At 38.0% G+C, this 14,240-nt stretch overlaps 1 protein-coding gene across 13 annotated transcripts in view; it reads left to right on the forward strand.

Annotated features, from left to right (window-relative positions):
* Positions 1-14,240, forward strand: part of CHL1 (cell adhesion molecule L1 like) — a 1,311,467-nt gene that overhangs the window by 759,370 nt on the left and 537,857 nt on the right. For all 13 annotated transcript variants that reach the window (XM_044077996.1, XM_044078002.1, XM_044078005.1 and 10 more), the window contains 2 exons: positions 4,851-5,035; positions 5,281-5,412. In XM_044077996.1, the coding sequence (XP_043933931.1) occupies positions 4,851-5,035; positions 5,281-5,412 (317 nt within the window). The remainder of the gene's footprint in view (positions 1-4,850; positions 5,036-5,280; positions 5,413-14,240) is intronic.

A 14,240-nucleotide genomic window follows, 5' to 3' on the forward strand; every position in this document is an offset into this window, starting at 1 on the left:
CTATAAGTTAGTATGCATCTCTCTGAATAGCTGTTAACTACAGTGAGTGCAAATCAGCACTTTCCTGCACTAGTTAACAGTGGTAGCTGAAGCCACATGCTAGCACAGGCACCTGTCACGCTCCCACACATAAATACATGTTTAATCACAAACATACACACTACATGTCTGTTTTTTGTTGCCAGAATGTACCCAATGTCTCATTTTTCTTGCTCTCATAAGATGATTACAGTCTGTCATTAATGCCAGATGTTAGATTTTCACACGTCATATCCTTCATTAAATGCATTGCAGTGCAAAAACTGTTATACTAATAAGTTTGCAAGAAGGATAATTAAAATCTCTCCCTGATTTTGTCCTACCATTAATTTTGGCTTTGTCTAGATTTCTTACACTATGAGGTTGAGAGGTGTGCCTAATATTCCCTTTTCCTGTCCCTCATCAGTCTTGAACTTTGGAAGCATTGAATAATGCCCGAGATCCTCATTGTATATTAAATATAAATAAATAAATAAAAACTGTCACACTAACTTATCCTTAGCACAGTGGATTAATGCTGTTTTTTCCAGTGGCTTGGTCCCCTTTTCCCCATTTGTAGTTTATGTACTTTTTTATAGAAGTCTTAAGTATATTTATATCACAACCCTGTTTTCTAGTGATAGTGCAGAGGGCTAATATCCTCAGTGGGAGAGTGCTGGGGTGAAATCCTTTTTAATTCCTTTAAGGCACACTGCTCATTCTGTCCCTGGTGTCTTGTGGGTCCCCCCATAGATTTTTTCCTTTCAAGTATATATATCTTTAAGGCATGCTATACAGAGTATCGCTGTTGGCTAGCATTCCCCAACCTTGTCTTGTGCAAGTGTCTTTAAGGCACAAACGGTTATCCCTGGATTCCCTGCTGTCTAATGCCCTACCCTAGAACTACATTATTAGTGCTCTATCTGTTGGCAAGTGACCCCTTGACCCACATATTAATAAAGAAGTATCCCCGGTGCCTAGTCTTTACCCCAACCCAGATATTAATAAAAAGGCATCCCTGTTGGCTAGTAGTCTCCCTAACTCAATGTTGTAGGCTTCACTCATTAATCTTAGGTGTGTGAAGTATGACAGCCACCCTAACACACACACCTGCACAGACACCTAATAACCTCCTCATTAACCTCTCTAGCCCGAGCTCTCAGACAGATACACATTCACACTTGCAGCCCCTCACATGCACAAACTCACACCCACCTTTACACTACCTGATTACTGGAGTCCCTAGTGCTTACCTCTGCTGTGATGTATGAACACAGTTTTTTGCTCATATTTATTACCATGAGTAGACAGGAGTGACAGTTCTACTTTATGCAGATGAGTGATTCTCTGAATCACTCATCTCTATAAATGCCTTACCACAGAAAGTTCTGGGGTAGAGCCCATGACCAATTAGCATCTGCATCCTGGTGTGTAAAGATGAAAGTATTTATCTGTTTATACTTTATATTAAACTCGGTATGTCTTGCAGTGGCTTCCATACCGTATTGCATTTTAAAAGTTTGGGTGTTGTTCCTTTTACAAGATTGTACAGAAGAATATCAAATAAAGTGAAAAGTAATACACAACAAGGTGATGTGGCAAGTGCCAAGCAGTCAAAGTGAAACAGCAGAGCAAGCTTGATGTGATGGAGATGTAAGTAGTAGAGATCAGTACAGGGAAGAAGAGATAGCTTTCTAAATTATAACTGGACCAGGAGAGGACGATGATCAGTAAGCAAGGTGGGTAAGGAATTTACAGTGTGAGTCATATCTTCTACAGAGAAGCATACTGTACAGAGATTAACCACCACTGAAACAGTTAGGCCGAGTGCAGGAAAAAAGGAGATGGGCAAGCCCATAAAAAAATATTTTTTTAGTAGGGGAAGAGACATCTGTGGAGTTTAACATTTCTACCCGAGGAAGGAATTGCTTCATTATGAACATTTACTTATGGCATTAAGCAACATTTCATGTAATTTAAGTGAGAATGTGAGGGATGTTACCCATACATATGCAGAGTAGTTGGTGTTATCTGTTGAGATCTGGAACCACCAGATTAGTTTTACACTTACATAAGGAGTCATGCTTGAAAGTGTAGAAATCCTGGAACTTTTTATTAGGAGCAGGATGTCATGTCCAGTTCCTATCTCCATGTAGTCACAGTAGAATGGACATTTTTTGCTAGTGTGGACAAAGAATGCAGCTAGGATTGTGCCATATATGAATGATTGTTAAATATAACAAGTATTTTAAGTTATTCTATGATTCTAGCATATCTTGCTTGTTAGGAATAATCCCAGACAAATATGAGCCATTTGGGGTCAAAAATCATATGTGCCTTTCGTAAATCATGTACCCACACACAAATTGGTCCAACAATAACCATATTTATGCGGAGTAAGTATTTAGGGGTATGGGTTAGAAATGATTCTGTGATGGCGGCAAAGGATATGTGGGAAAAGATTAAACAGAAGATAATATAAAAAATTGAGAAACTGGAAGTTTTGTTATATGAATATGGATACTAAGATACAAGCTATAACATTTTTTAGTCCCTTTAGTCTTATACACAGGTCAGGTATACTTTTATCAACTGGAGGAGAAGTTGTGGGTAGCAATTAAAAAAGAGTTGAAGGATTTTATCTGGGAAGGCAAGACAGCAAGGGTCAAGTGGGATAAGATGATTCTACCAATAGAACAAAGTGGAGTAGGATTGCCTAATTTGAGGGGATGTTTTAGAGCAACACAGTTAAAGCTCTTGGAAAGGAATGATGCTGACACAGGGAGGAATCTCAAGAAATAAGGAGAGATTGGGATTTTGGATGCAGACTCTTAAGGAGAACAAACAAAATCACACAGAGTGTTATATTCATAAAATAGCAGGGAGTATTCTAAGAACCAAACCAGCATGAGAATGGAGAGAACAGATTTTGTGATAGGGATGACTGTGGTCAGTGTTACAGATAATAGGCAAAAGGGGGCTGCAAATTTATTGGCGAAAACTGGCAAAGGAGTCAAGGTATTGGGAGCAGATAACTAGAAAGGAAAAGGTAATAGAATGGGAAGAGGTCAGGAATTTATTTGGATTGCAGGTTACATTGCCTTCCCTATCAAAGACTGATATGAGAGTATAGGCAAAGAGAAAGAAGTAGGGAGATCCTTAATGAAAGACCGGCACTGGTACAGTTTTTTAATAGAATCTAGGGCAGAAGCTGCCATTAAAAAATGAATAATTAGTAAAGCATATAAAATTTTATAATAATTATAACAATCAATCAGGGGAGCTTAGAAAGGATTGAGAAGAGAGATTTGATAAGCAATTCACAATGAGACAATGGGGGATATGTGTATATCTTCCAAATATGCAACAAAGTCTAGAAGATTTAGGATATTTGCCTGAAAGTATTTACATAGGTATTTTTATACCCCAAGTAGACTCTAAAGAATTTTTCCTCAGGTAGATAGCAAATGTTGGAGGTGTAATGGGCAAGAAGGAGGTAGATGGGAACATATTTTTTGGGACTGTAATGAGCTGGCAGACTTTAGGGATTCCCTGCAGACTGCTCTGTCAGAGATGTTGGGTGAGCAGATTGGACTGACTGGGGAGATGATTTTTTTGAGTTATGCTACAGAATTGGAACTGCCTAGACATAGTAAAGCCTTGCTGAGTCTAATTATGATGGCTACCAAAAAAGCAATTACTAGAAAATGAAAATCAAAGTCTAGACCAACTTTATTAGAAGTAGTGAATATACTTTGTTGTGTCTTTCGGCTTTTCCCGGTTAGGGGTCGCCACAGCGGAACTCTGGTCTGCTAATGATTGGCATTAGATTTTTACATGCCGAGTTGCTGGCCCTGACGCACAACCTTCAATGAAGGTACACCCATTCATGCATGTCTCCACACACAAGATGCTCTAGCTGAGAATTGAACAGGACAACGTCTTACTGTGAGGTGACAATGCTACTGCAGCACCACCACCGCATGCTATAAAACAACTGGAATTGGGATCTTTAGAAAAAGGAAGAAGCAAACTGCATAGGAAAAAATGAGAATTGTGGGAACAATATATGCAGAACAGGAACAAGGTTTACGAGGCAGAATTTGAGTGAGCCATATAATGCTTAACTAACAATGACTGGATGGTTTATAAGCGATGTATAATGTTTGCAACTGCAGTTGTTTCAAAGGTGTCTGTGATGTAAACTGTTTGCAAATAAAGTGGTACCATTTTGTATGTTTTTCATTTATATAAATGTAAGAATGCCTTTGTCATATGTGAAAATTTAATAAAGATGTTTGGAGAAAAAAAACATATGTGCTTTAGCTTGTCTTAACTGGAGGCAGGAAGAGGAAAAACATGGTGCACATATAAGTTGCTTACTTGCTTTGACAGCAAAAGGACTGTCTGTCTTGCTGGATGTTACACAATTACAGCAACAAATCATAAAAGGCGTAGTTTACAAATGATCTTACAGTTGTATACCAAGAAACTGATGAGATGAAGGAATTTTGCACTATGAAACTATGAGGCATTTATAGGGATATGAATGATCTCAAGAGCTAAAGTGACGTATGATTATATGCAATGCTTTGCTCGCAAAATGTGTGTGACACCAGAACAGTTCCAGACTTTAAAGGTAGTTATAAACAAGTAGTTATAGAGTTAAATATCACTGTTGCATTTCATCCCTCATTTATTTCCCAAAACAAACCATTTATTCTTTATTATTAAATTAGGCAATATTTATGCTTCTGATTATTTAAAACCATTGTATTTCCTACTGTTCTCATTTATTTATGCGCTGCTTGAGTTATATACTTATGTTATAGACCTACTCCTTTGGTTGAGTGGATTAAAGTTGATGGTAGAATGCCTACAGATCGAGCCACTGAAGAGAACTTTGGAAAGATGCTGCGACTTGATCAAGTATCTGAAGAGGATAATGGCATTTTTCGATGCATAGCTAAAAATGATGTAGGAAAAGCAACCTACGACTTCTACCTAACAGTTGAAGGTACAATTGCTACTCATTTTATTCTTTATTTACTTTAGGGAATAAGTATATTGTAAAACTTCAGATGCTAAAGAGTTCATTCAAAGATCTTTATTTTATAAAATCAAGTAAATAAACTAGGCCAAAATTGTCAATATCTTGCATTTAAAACACAGCGCCTCCATATAATTGCTTGGGTAGTATATGCTACTTAGCCGATATTCCTGGGAAATGTGGCCTCAGGCAAATATCATACTTTGTTTCAGAACCACCAAGATGGAAAATAAAACCCGAAAGTAAAACATATACAATAGGATCCTCTGCAGACTTGCTGTGTGAAGCATTTGGCAAGCCAGAGCCTGTGATAACTTGGGAGATGAATGGCATACCAATTGAACGTGAGTATATTTATTCCTGCTTTGTATACCATTTACTTCAAGCAGATGTGCATACTATTTCCTTGTATATATTTGCTTTGTAATGCAGCATGTGTAGTATGCATAGAACATAACTACTGCTTTTGAGAACAAATTTCCTTTAAGGTGTTTTGTTCAGATTTCTTTTATGTTGTCTTTAAATGTGTAAATAGGTAAATACTGCCCATTATTTATTTCCATTGTTATAGTTTTATTTTGACTGAAATGCAGATGTGCTGTAGCAGCAGTGGCAGTGCGTCATCCTCTGCATTATGTTTTCACTTGTTTTATGCAACAGTGCTAGCACAAACATCATTATTTTTGTAGTTCCTATTAGTAAGCTATAATTTTATTGCCACTATAAATTAATTTATACAAAATTTGAAAAAATTCCAGCTGGCAGGTAGTACACATCATGTAACGTAGCAAATGAAATCACTGTGACTGAAAATATTAGAGTTCTACTATTCTCTAATCTGGATAAAACTAGCTTTGCACCAACACAAAGCTAAACGCATTCTGACATCAGCAAAAGCATATAATTATAAAATACAGAAGTCTTCTGTAGATACGTTTCCTGATGACAGCACATTCTGCAATCTTCACAAATTAAAATATATTGCTGATGTACATTTATGTCACCATAGCAGCATTTTTTATTGAAAACTTGTACCATATGTCAATACACACATGTGAAACAGAAAGGCTGCATACCCAATAAAATATCTTTCTGTAGTAATGAAGACATGTCAAACAGTAAAGCAATAAAGCACAACGCAATGGAGAGAAAGAGAGAGAGAGAGAGAGAATACATGCAGAGGTAAATGGTGACTTTTTGTGTGTGTGTGTGTGTGTGTGTGTGTGTGTGTGTGTGTGTGTGTGTGTGTGTGTGCATGCATGTGTGAATTCTGTAGAAACCTGTATAAAGACACAAGAGTTCATGTCACTGCAAAATTGTGCTGGTATGAAACAACATAACATTTCTTTCCATGATATTTTTTACTCCAAATCCTGAATTCAGCTTACCTACCCCCTCTAACACCCAGGATCTTCTGTCATCTCTGCCTTCTGTACCCATAGGTCTCAACCTTTGAATAGGCCAGTGTGGAACAGAAACACTAGCAATGTGCAACAAACAGTCAGAATGTGGAACACCCTGTTTTTGCCCTGTGCAAAACATGCCATAGCCATGAAGCCCGGTTAAACATTTGTAAAATTAAATAAGACACACGAGTCAGACGCAGAACTTTTTATTTTATAATCTGCAGTACAATAACCACACAATAAGTATATGAAATAGTTTCTGTACAAAATCTGACTAAAATCACATGGTCATTAATTCTCCTTTCTACATTTACATTTTCTAAAGAGACCAGTTACAAATCGCACAACCATTTCCTCATATACACTAAGTGGGTGGTAAGCATCAAGTCATACTTTACATGCATCAGATGCACACTTATTGTATGCTGCTGTGGCTTTCTTAGCAGCATCTAAGATATGTTTTGTCAGCTTAAGATTGCAGCAGTCTAGTTCTTCGTTCATTTTAACTGCTACTAAAGTGTTCAATGTTTTTACACTGAGTAACAAAATTCATTCTTTACGTTTTGCACCATGCTAAACACTCTTTCAGTTTGTGCATTTGAACGTGGGCAGCAAAGTAGAGTCATCATCAGCTGCTTAAAGAGTTGCAGTTTCCCATCAGCGCAAAGGCCCCTCAGAAGTTGTGCCCAGTACTTGGACACACGAGTAGGGCCATCTGCTGGACATGTCAGGATCCCTGTGTCCTTAATCTGATACTGGGTAAACTCATCAGTTAATTGGTCCTTCTCAGCATCATTTGCACAGATACTCAGATGGAAACCAGCATCCTTGACAAGTCCTGGAGAAATGTTACATTTCTTGGCAGGATTAATGAGGAATGAAGCATCTTTCATTAAGTGATCCTACACGGGAAACATTTTAAGCATTTTATGTAGCACTGCAGAATAAAAAGCTGAAACTTTTCTATAAAAGTTAAGTTCTGTACTGTGCCATCCATATCCTCCTCATGGCTATTCAGTATTGCTTAACTTCATTCCAATATGCAGCTCACTGTTTGGCAGAACAGAGCTACTGTCAGCCAACACTGAAACATCACTGTGTTTGATTACTCTAACAGCAGCTGCAGGTCTCAGGAGTCTGCCAGCAAACTGCTGCAGGAGTTTATGAACAGTGGCATATAGTGTGAGTAGTTGACTTTCTCAACTCTGAAGCTGAATGTTGAACTCCAGTAAAGTTTTCAGTGCACACTTAAGAAACATAAAAATCATATGCAATTCATGGCACTGCAGGAAGTTGGAAAATAAGTCAATCTTATCAGACTGCGACTCTGCAGGCAAAAAATATGAATTTAAAGCTGGCCACATGTCCAGAGTTCTGTTAATTACCTTCTTAAGACTCAGCCATCTAGTAGGTGCATGTCTAATAATTTTGAGGGGGTCAGTGTCTGTGAACAAAGCAAGTTCCTGCAGTTTTTGTTGTCTGTGCACTGGAACTGAAATGACAGTACACATCTGATATAACTTCTTCAACTGGTGAATGTAGTGCTTTTGCATTAGCCTTACTACATACATAGATCTGCCAGGTGGCAGAGACACTCCATGATTATAATTGCGGGCTTCACCTCCTTAAAACGAGATAGAACAGAATCGTGGTTTCCAATCACTGAGTTAGCATTGTCTAAAGAAAAGCCCACAAAGTTGGAAACTGGAATGTTATATTTTTTGGAGTGGACATTAAAGCATCAAACAATGCTTGTCCAGTTCCTGACACACATTCTGGCATATGAAGGAACCATATTACATTTTTACTTGCCTTTTTATTAAGGTAACCAACAAGGATTACCAAAAGATTGAAATTGCCCATGTCTGTGCTTTGGTCCATATACACACAGAATGGTGATTTTCTGGAAGCTGGCAGCAGCATCATTCTGGTAATGAGGCCCCAGAGCACCCAATAAAATGCAGGCTGCCTTTGTTGCACATGTCATTTTCCTGAGAACATCCTGATCTTCTCCAAATTTCATCATAAAATTCAGGATATGTTTTTCTGCTGCAAATGATAAGTTTTGTTTTGATAAGTTTGTTTAGCAAGGAGCAACACAAAACCAACCTCTGCCTCTAATTTTGTACTCACTAAACTCTGAGGTCCAAAGAAGTCTGCCTAGTCATTCCAGCTACATGCTTACAATTCTGTCTGTGTTTCTTACTGTTAACATGTCATTGCAGATCATGTCAGCCACCGTGATGGATTAAGAAATATGTGTTACAGGTCTTGCAAAAAGCATATTTTAATCTGAACCTACTCACAGAAAGCCAGTCAAAGGCACTTGCCCAACCTAGCTGAAAAATTGTGTATCTCTTCCTCTTCTTTGCAGTTCCATCTGTATCCATATCCCTGTTCTAATCTTAATTCAAGCAGTCTGTACCTAGCAGGTTTGTAAAACACTGGTGTTACTGAACAAAGACAAAGACAAAGAAATGGGGCTATACCGCAGAAAAAAAAGTAGAACCATCTCCTCAAAATCAAAGACATGGGGCAATAAGCCCACAACCTACCCACATCGTTGGAAATTTCCTGTCTTTGCACTATCTTCTCCTGCTCTCTCTGCTTCTTTTGCTCACTATAAAGGCCTGCATGATCAGATTACTCACTCCCTTGCTTCCACAATGACACTTGCAATCCTCCGGTGCTCACTAGCCCACCTAACGAGTGTTACAGAAGGGGGAGTGATTTTCATTGCAAAATGAGATTTGCAGTATGCTCAAAGCACCCCCTTGATTCTATCTCAAAGTCCAGGATAAACAGACTCAGCTTAACAAGTGTATTTGTGAAACACTTCAGCAAACTGAAGCATGAAATGTGCCTAAATAGTAACAAAGAATATATAAACTGCATACATCATGACAATAATACTTGCATTTCACTATCACCACTTCAGATGTGTTCTAGCCTTGGCCTACACCCTGGTCGGTACCTGGCATAGGTGCCTTGAAAAGTTAATACAAACTATGGCCTTCAGTACTTTTACAAGAATGTGACATTTAAGACATTATGTATTGGGATGGTCATAACCAAAGAATGCAAGATCTCACATCCTTAACCACAAAAAAACAAAGCATAAAGGCAGACAAACAACATCCCAACAACAAACATTTGTAGAACAAAAAATCCTAATATCCTACTTTAAAATCCAAATAGCACATATTAACTGCAAAAGATCCATTCTAAAGAAAATATACAAAGGCTGCAGTGATACTGGCATGAATGTGCTTAGTTTCCAGTTGTAGAAACACTGTGTAAAATAATGCCACGGTGAGGAAGGATAAACCAGAGAAGAATGATGGATAAAACCAGACTTAATCAAAGACACAAGATATTGCTACTATGTGAATTAATAAACATTTTCTGAAGTAGAAGTCTGAAACTTTGTCATTATTACATTACATTTTCTCCAGAAGACACCAGCATAGCTCTCAATGAATCTTGGACAAATCTAGAAATAATTGGGTTATAATCAGAATCACTTAAAATTTTAGTGAAACTTGAGACATTAACAGAACACCCCCGCCAATAATAAACAAGCCCCTCCAACAATAAGATAAGCAGCTCAGACCCAGTTAATGAGAATCCCAGCTTACAGCCCTCCATCCACAAACAAACCACTAACTATGCCGCAGTAGCTCCTATATTTTCCAAAAAACAGTGCCCACTTTTCTAGTATGTTAAATTGCTAACTAAACTAACACCATGCTCCCTATCATTCGATAGCCTCCCCTACAAATACTTGAAACTTGGTGCCAACGCAATAGCCTACCCCATCAGTATTCTAATTAACCAATCCATCACAGAATCTGCAATCCCTCAGATTTGGAAGAAATCCATCATAACCCCATTGCATAAAGGTGGAAATACCAATGATTTAACTATCGACTCATTTCCCTTCCCTCACCATTATCTATAATATTGGAAACGTATATGCACACAACTACTAAAACACCTGTCTGACTATAATCTCCTTGTCCCTACCCAACATGGCTTTCATCCTGCCCACAGTACTACTACAGCCTTACTACTTTTCTTCACTGATATTGTGAACAAAGCTCTGGATTCTGGTCTATTGACAACAGTAGTCTTATTAGACGTTTGACACAGTATCACACAGTAAACTACTCCAACAACTAGCAACATTAGGATGCTCCACACATACCCTTACATGGTTTGCCAACTACCTGAACAACAGACAACAATCTGTCAGATGGTAAAACAAACATTCTGGTTATCTGGCTAATAAGACAGGAGTCCCCCAGGGATCCTTTCTTGGACCTTTGCTTTTTAATGTATTTATAAATAATCTCCACATGGTCTCCTTGCAAAGTTCACTCACTGAATATGCTGACAATTCCATAGGATCATAGGATCATAGGACCATAGGAAGTTACTAGACTATTGACCCTGAGGCCCTTATAAGCCTAGCCAAGAGTTTTGCCCATGTTTAGACAAGTCAGCACCCAATGCCCCTGTCCAGCAGGGACACAGGTGGAGTCCTAGAGATGTATTTTCTGTTTCCCATCCAGTTATCCAGGTTGTGCTTAAAATGTGGTAAGGAGGTATTCTGCTTGATGTGGAGAGGGAGTCTGTTCCACACATGGAGGAGTCTCTCGGACACATCTGTCCCACCAACAAGTCCTATAGATGTCACAGACTAGGTTGAGGCCATGCATATGGGTTACTCGATTGGAGCTTGACTTGCGGATATACACCAGTCCTATCAAGGCAGGGTCAGAGATCACCTTGTATGCCAGATAGTGGTCACCTCTGAGGAGTCTGTATGAACCTGAGTAGAGGGATAGGGCTTTTAGCCTATTGGTATATGGTAGATTTTTGAGGCCCTGGATTCTCCTGGTGAGGAACATCTGTGGTCTCTCCAGCTGCTGCATGTGCTTTGCGAGGTACATGCCGAGTGGTGTGTTGTACTCAGTAATGGGCCTTATAAGAGTTGAATACAGGGATGTTATGACCTCCTTGTCCCTAGATGAGATACTCATAATTATGAGGTGGGCCATGTAGAAAGCTTTCCATATAATGGAAGCAAAATCGTGGTCAAAAATCCTGGTTGCTATCAACCTGGGTGCCCAAATTTATCATGACTGATTGCATGCTTAAGACATTGTTATTAATGTGATCATTTGTGGGCACATCACTCTCCCAAAGGGGATGATGCTGCATTTTTTGGTATTCAACTTGAGGCCTTATTTCAGGCACCAGTCATTTGTTTGGGTGAGACCCTCTTGGAGGATGTCCACATCCCTAGTGGAATTGATGACAGCACCCAGCTTGCTGTCATCTGCAAACTCGGTTAGCCATAACATGCTGGTTTTGGCCTGCACCTCAGAAAACTATATCCTAAATAACATGGGTCCCAAGACTAAACTGCCATATCCTCATCTAGCAACTTCCCTGATCTCCTACTAATAACATAAAACACCTTATCAGCTATTGACAGTTGGCTAAATGAAGCACAACTACTACTAAATCCCAAAACATCTAACCTACTACTATTTTCATCTAAACCACCTCCGCAGGACTTTAAAATTTACAGTGAAAAGAAGACTGACATTAAAGTAGTGAAGAAAGCAACATTACTTGGCATTATTATAGATGGCAGCTATTCTTCGAACAACATATTCTTAATACAATAAAAAAAACACATTTTAAACTAGGCAAACTTTACAGACATAAACTCTACATGGATAAACCCACAAAAAAAAAAAAAAAAAAACTGGCAAATGCCCTCCTGCTCCCTTCCCATCTCTATGGTTCCTACATCTTTACCAACCTTCATGCATCTCTGCTTAACAAACTATAATCATGCTATTATAAAATTTCCAAATTTACCTCTGGCCTACCAAACCCCACACACCACTGCTAGGTTGTTAAGGAAGTGAGATGGTTTGAATTCCCCCACTACCTTCATTACATCCAACTAAGTCTTGCTCATAAACTAATATAAAACCCAGAAAACTGCCCTTCACTTCACTCTATCCTGTAATCCTATATCCCCTCGCAGCATCTTCGGTCTACTAATAAACAGCTTCTAAAAGTATCCATCCCCAATAAGAGAGCTGGACAAAGCTTGTACTCCCACTCCATAACAATATTATGGAATGCCCTTCCCCCCATCGATTACACAACTTGATTCCATAAAACCCTTCAAATTCACCCTAAAAAGCCACTTTTTTAACTATCAAATTGTCCTTGCCCTCAGAACTATAGACCATTGTAAACAAATTCTAAGATTTTGCTGACAAGTATGAGTCTTTTCAATTGCAAGTAATAATTTGTAAATCCTCTGAACTCCATTGACTCTTCTAAATCACTTAAGGTATGTCATTTCCTGTCTTGTCTCTGTAATCATTATTACTGAAACCGCCATTTTTCAAATCCCCGGTGCTTCCAGACCCAGTCGGCAGCCTGTTTTCCCATTTGGTATGTTGTTTGTTCTAAACAATTACATTTCCTGCATTATATATATTTGAACTGAGTTAACCACAACTATATACACTGAATATCATACTCAGACAGAGTTAGTGCAGTTTAATCACTGTTAGCTCATACTTCTGATCATTTATGGCATTGTAATTCAGTATTCCATGTGTATTGTAATTCAGTATTCCATGTGCATTGTAATTCAGTATTCCATGTGCATTGCAATTCAGTATTCCATGTGTATTGTAATTCAGTATTCCATGTGTATTGTAATTCAGTATTCCATGTGTATTGTAATTCAGTATTCCATGTGCATTGTAATTCAGTATTCCATGTGTATTGTAATTCAGTATTCCATGTGTATTGTAATTCAGTATTCCATGTGCATTGTAATTCAGTATTCCATGTGTATTGTAATTCAGTATTCCATGTGCATTGTAATTCAGTATTCTGTGTGTATTGTAATTCAGTATTCCATGTGTATTGTAATTCAGTATTCCATGTGCATTGTAATTCAGTATTCCATGTGTATTGTAATTCAGTATTCCATGTGTATTGTAATTCAGTATTCCATGTGCATTGTAATTCAGTATTCCATGTGCATTGTAATTCAGTATTCCATGTGTATTATAATTCAGTATTCCATGTGCATTGTAATTCAGTATTCCATGTGTATTGTAATTCAGTGTTCCATGTGCATTGTAATTCAGTATTCCATGTGTATTGTAATTCAGTATTCCATGTGTATTGTAATTCAGTATTCCATGTGTATTGTAATTCAGTATTCCATGTGTATTGTAATTCAGTATTCCATGTGTATTGTAATTCAGTATTCCATGTGTATTGTAATTCAGTGTTCCATGTGTATTGTAATTCAGTATTCTGTGTGCTTTCTCTGAGCTTTAATAGTCAGTCTAATTAGGAATGTGCCTATTAAATGTACAGAAATCTGATATTTGAGTCATTTAAATGTACAGAAATCTGATATTTGAGTAGTTTACTGAAAGTATGTACTTTGTTTGACCCAAGTTATGCAGATAGCTCATTTTTAACATTGTGCCTTTGTAAATGTGATTAGAAGCAGATAGCTGAACTGCTGCATCTTATTTTTCTTGTTAAGTTTAATATTCAAGGTAGTGCATATAGTGCACAGGTTTAGCAATTTTGATAGCTGCAAAAGGAAAATGCTGCATGGTGAAGAGCAGCATGCTTTTGATCCAAAGCAAAGATTAGTAGCAAAAGTTACTAAAGTAGCAGCCTGCATGTGATCCAAAGTAAAG

The sequence above is a fragment of the Protopterus annectens genome, chromosome 7.part0 (genome assembly GCF_019279795.1).
Source record: "Protopterus annectens isolate FY-2018-M chromosome 7.part0, PAN1.0, whole genome shotgun sequence".
NCBI lineage: Eukaryota > Metazoa > Chordata > Ceratodontiformes > Protopteridae > Protopterus > Protopterus annectens.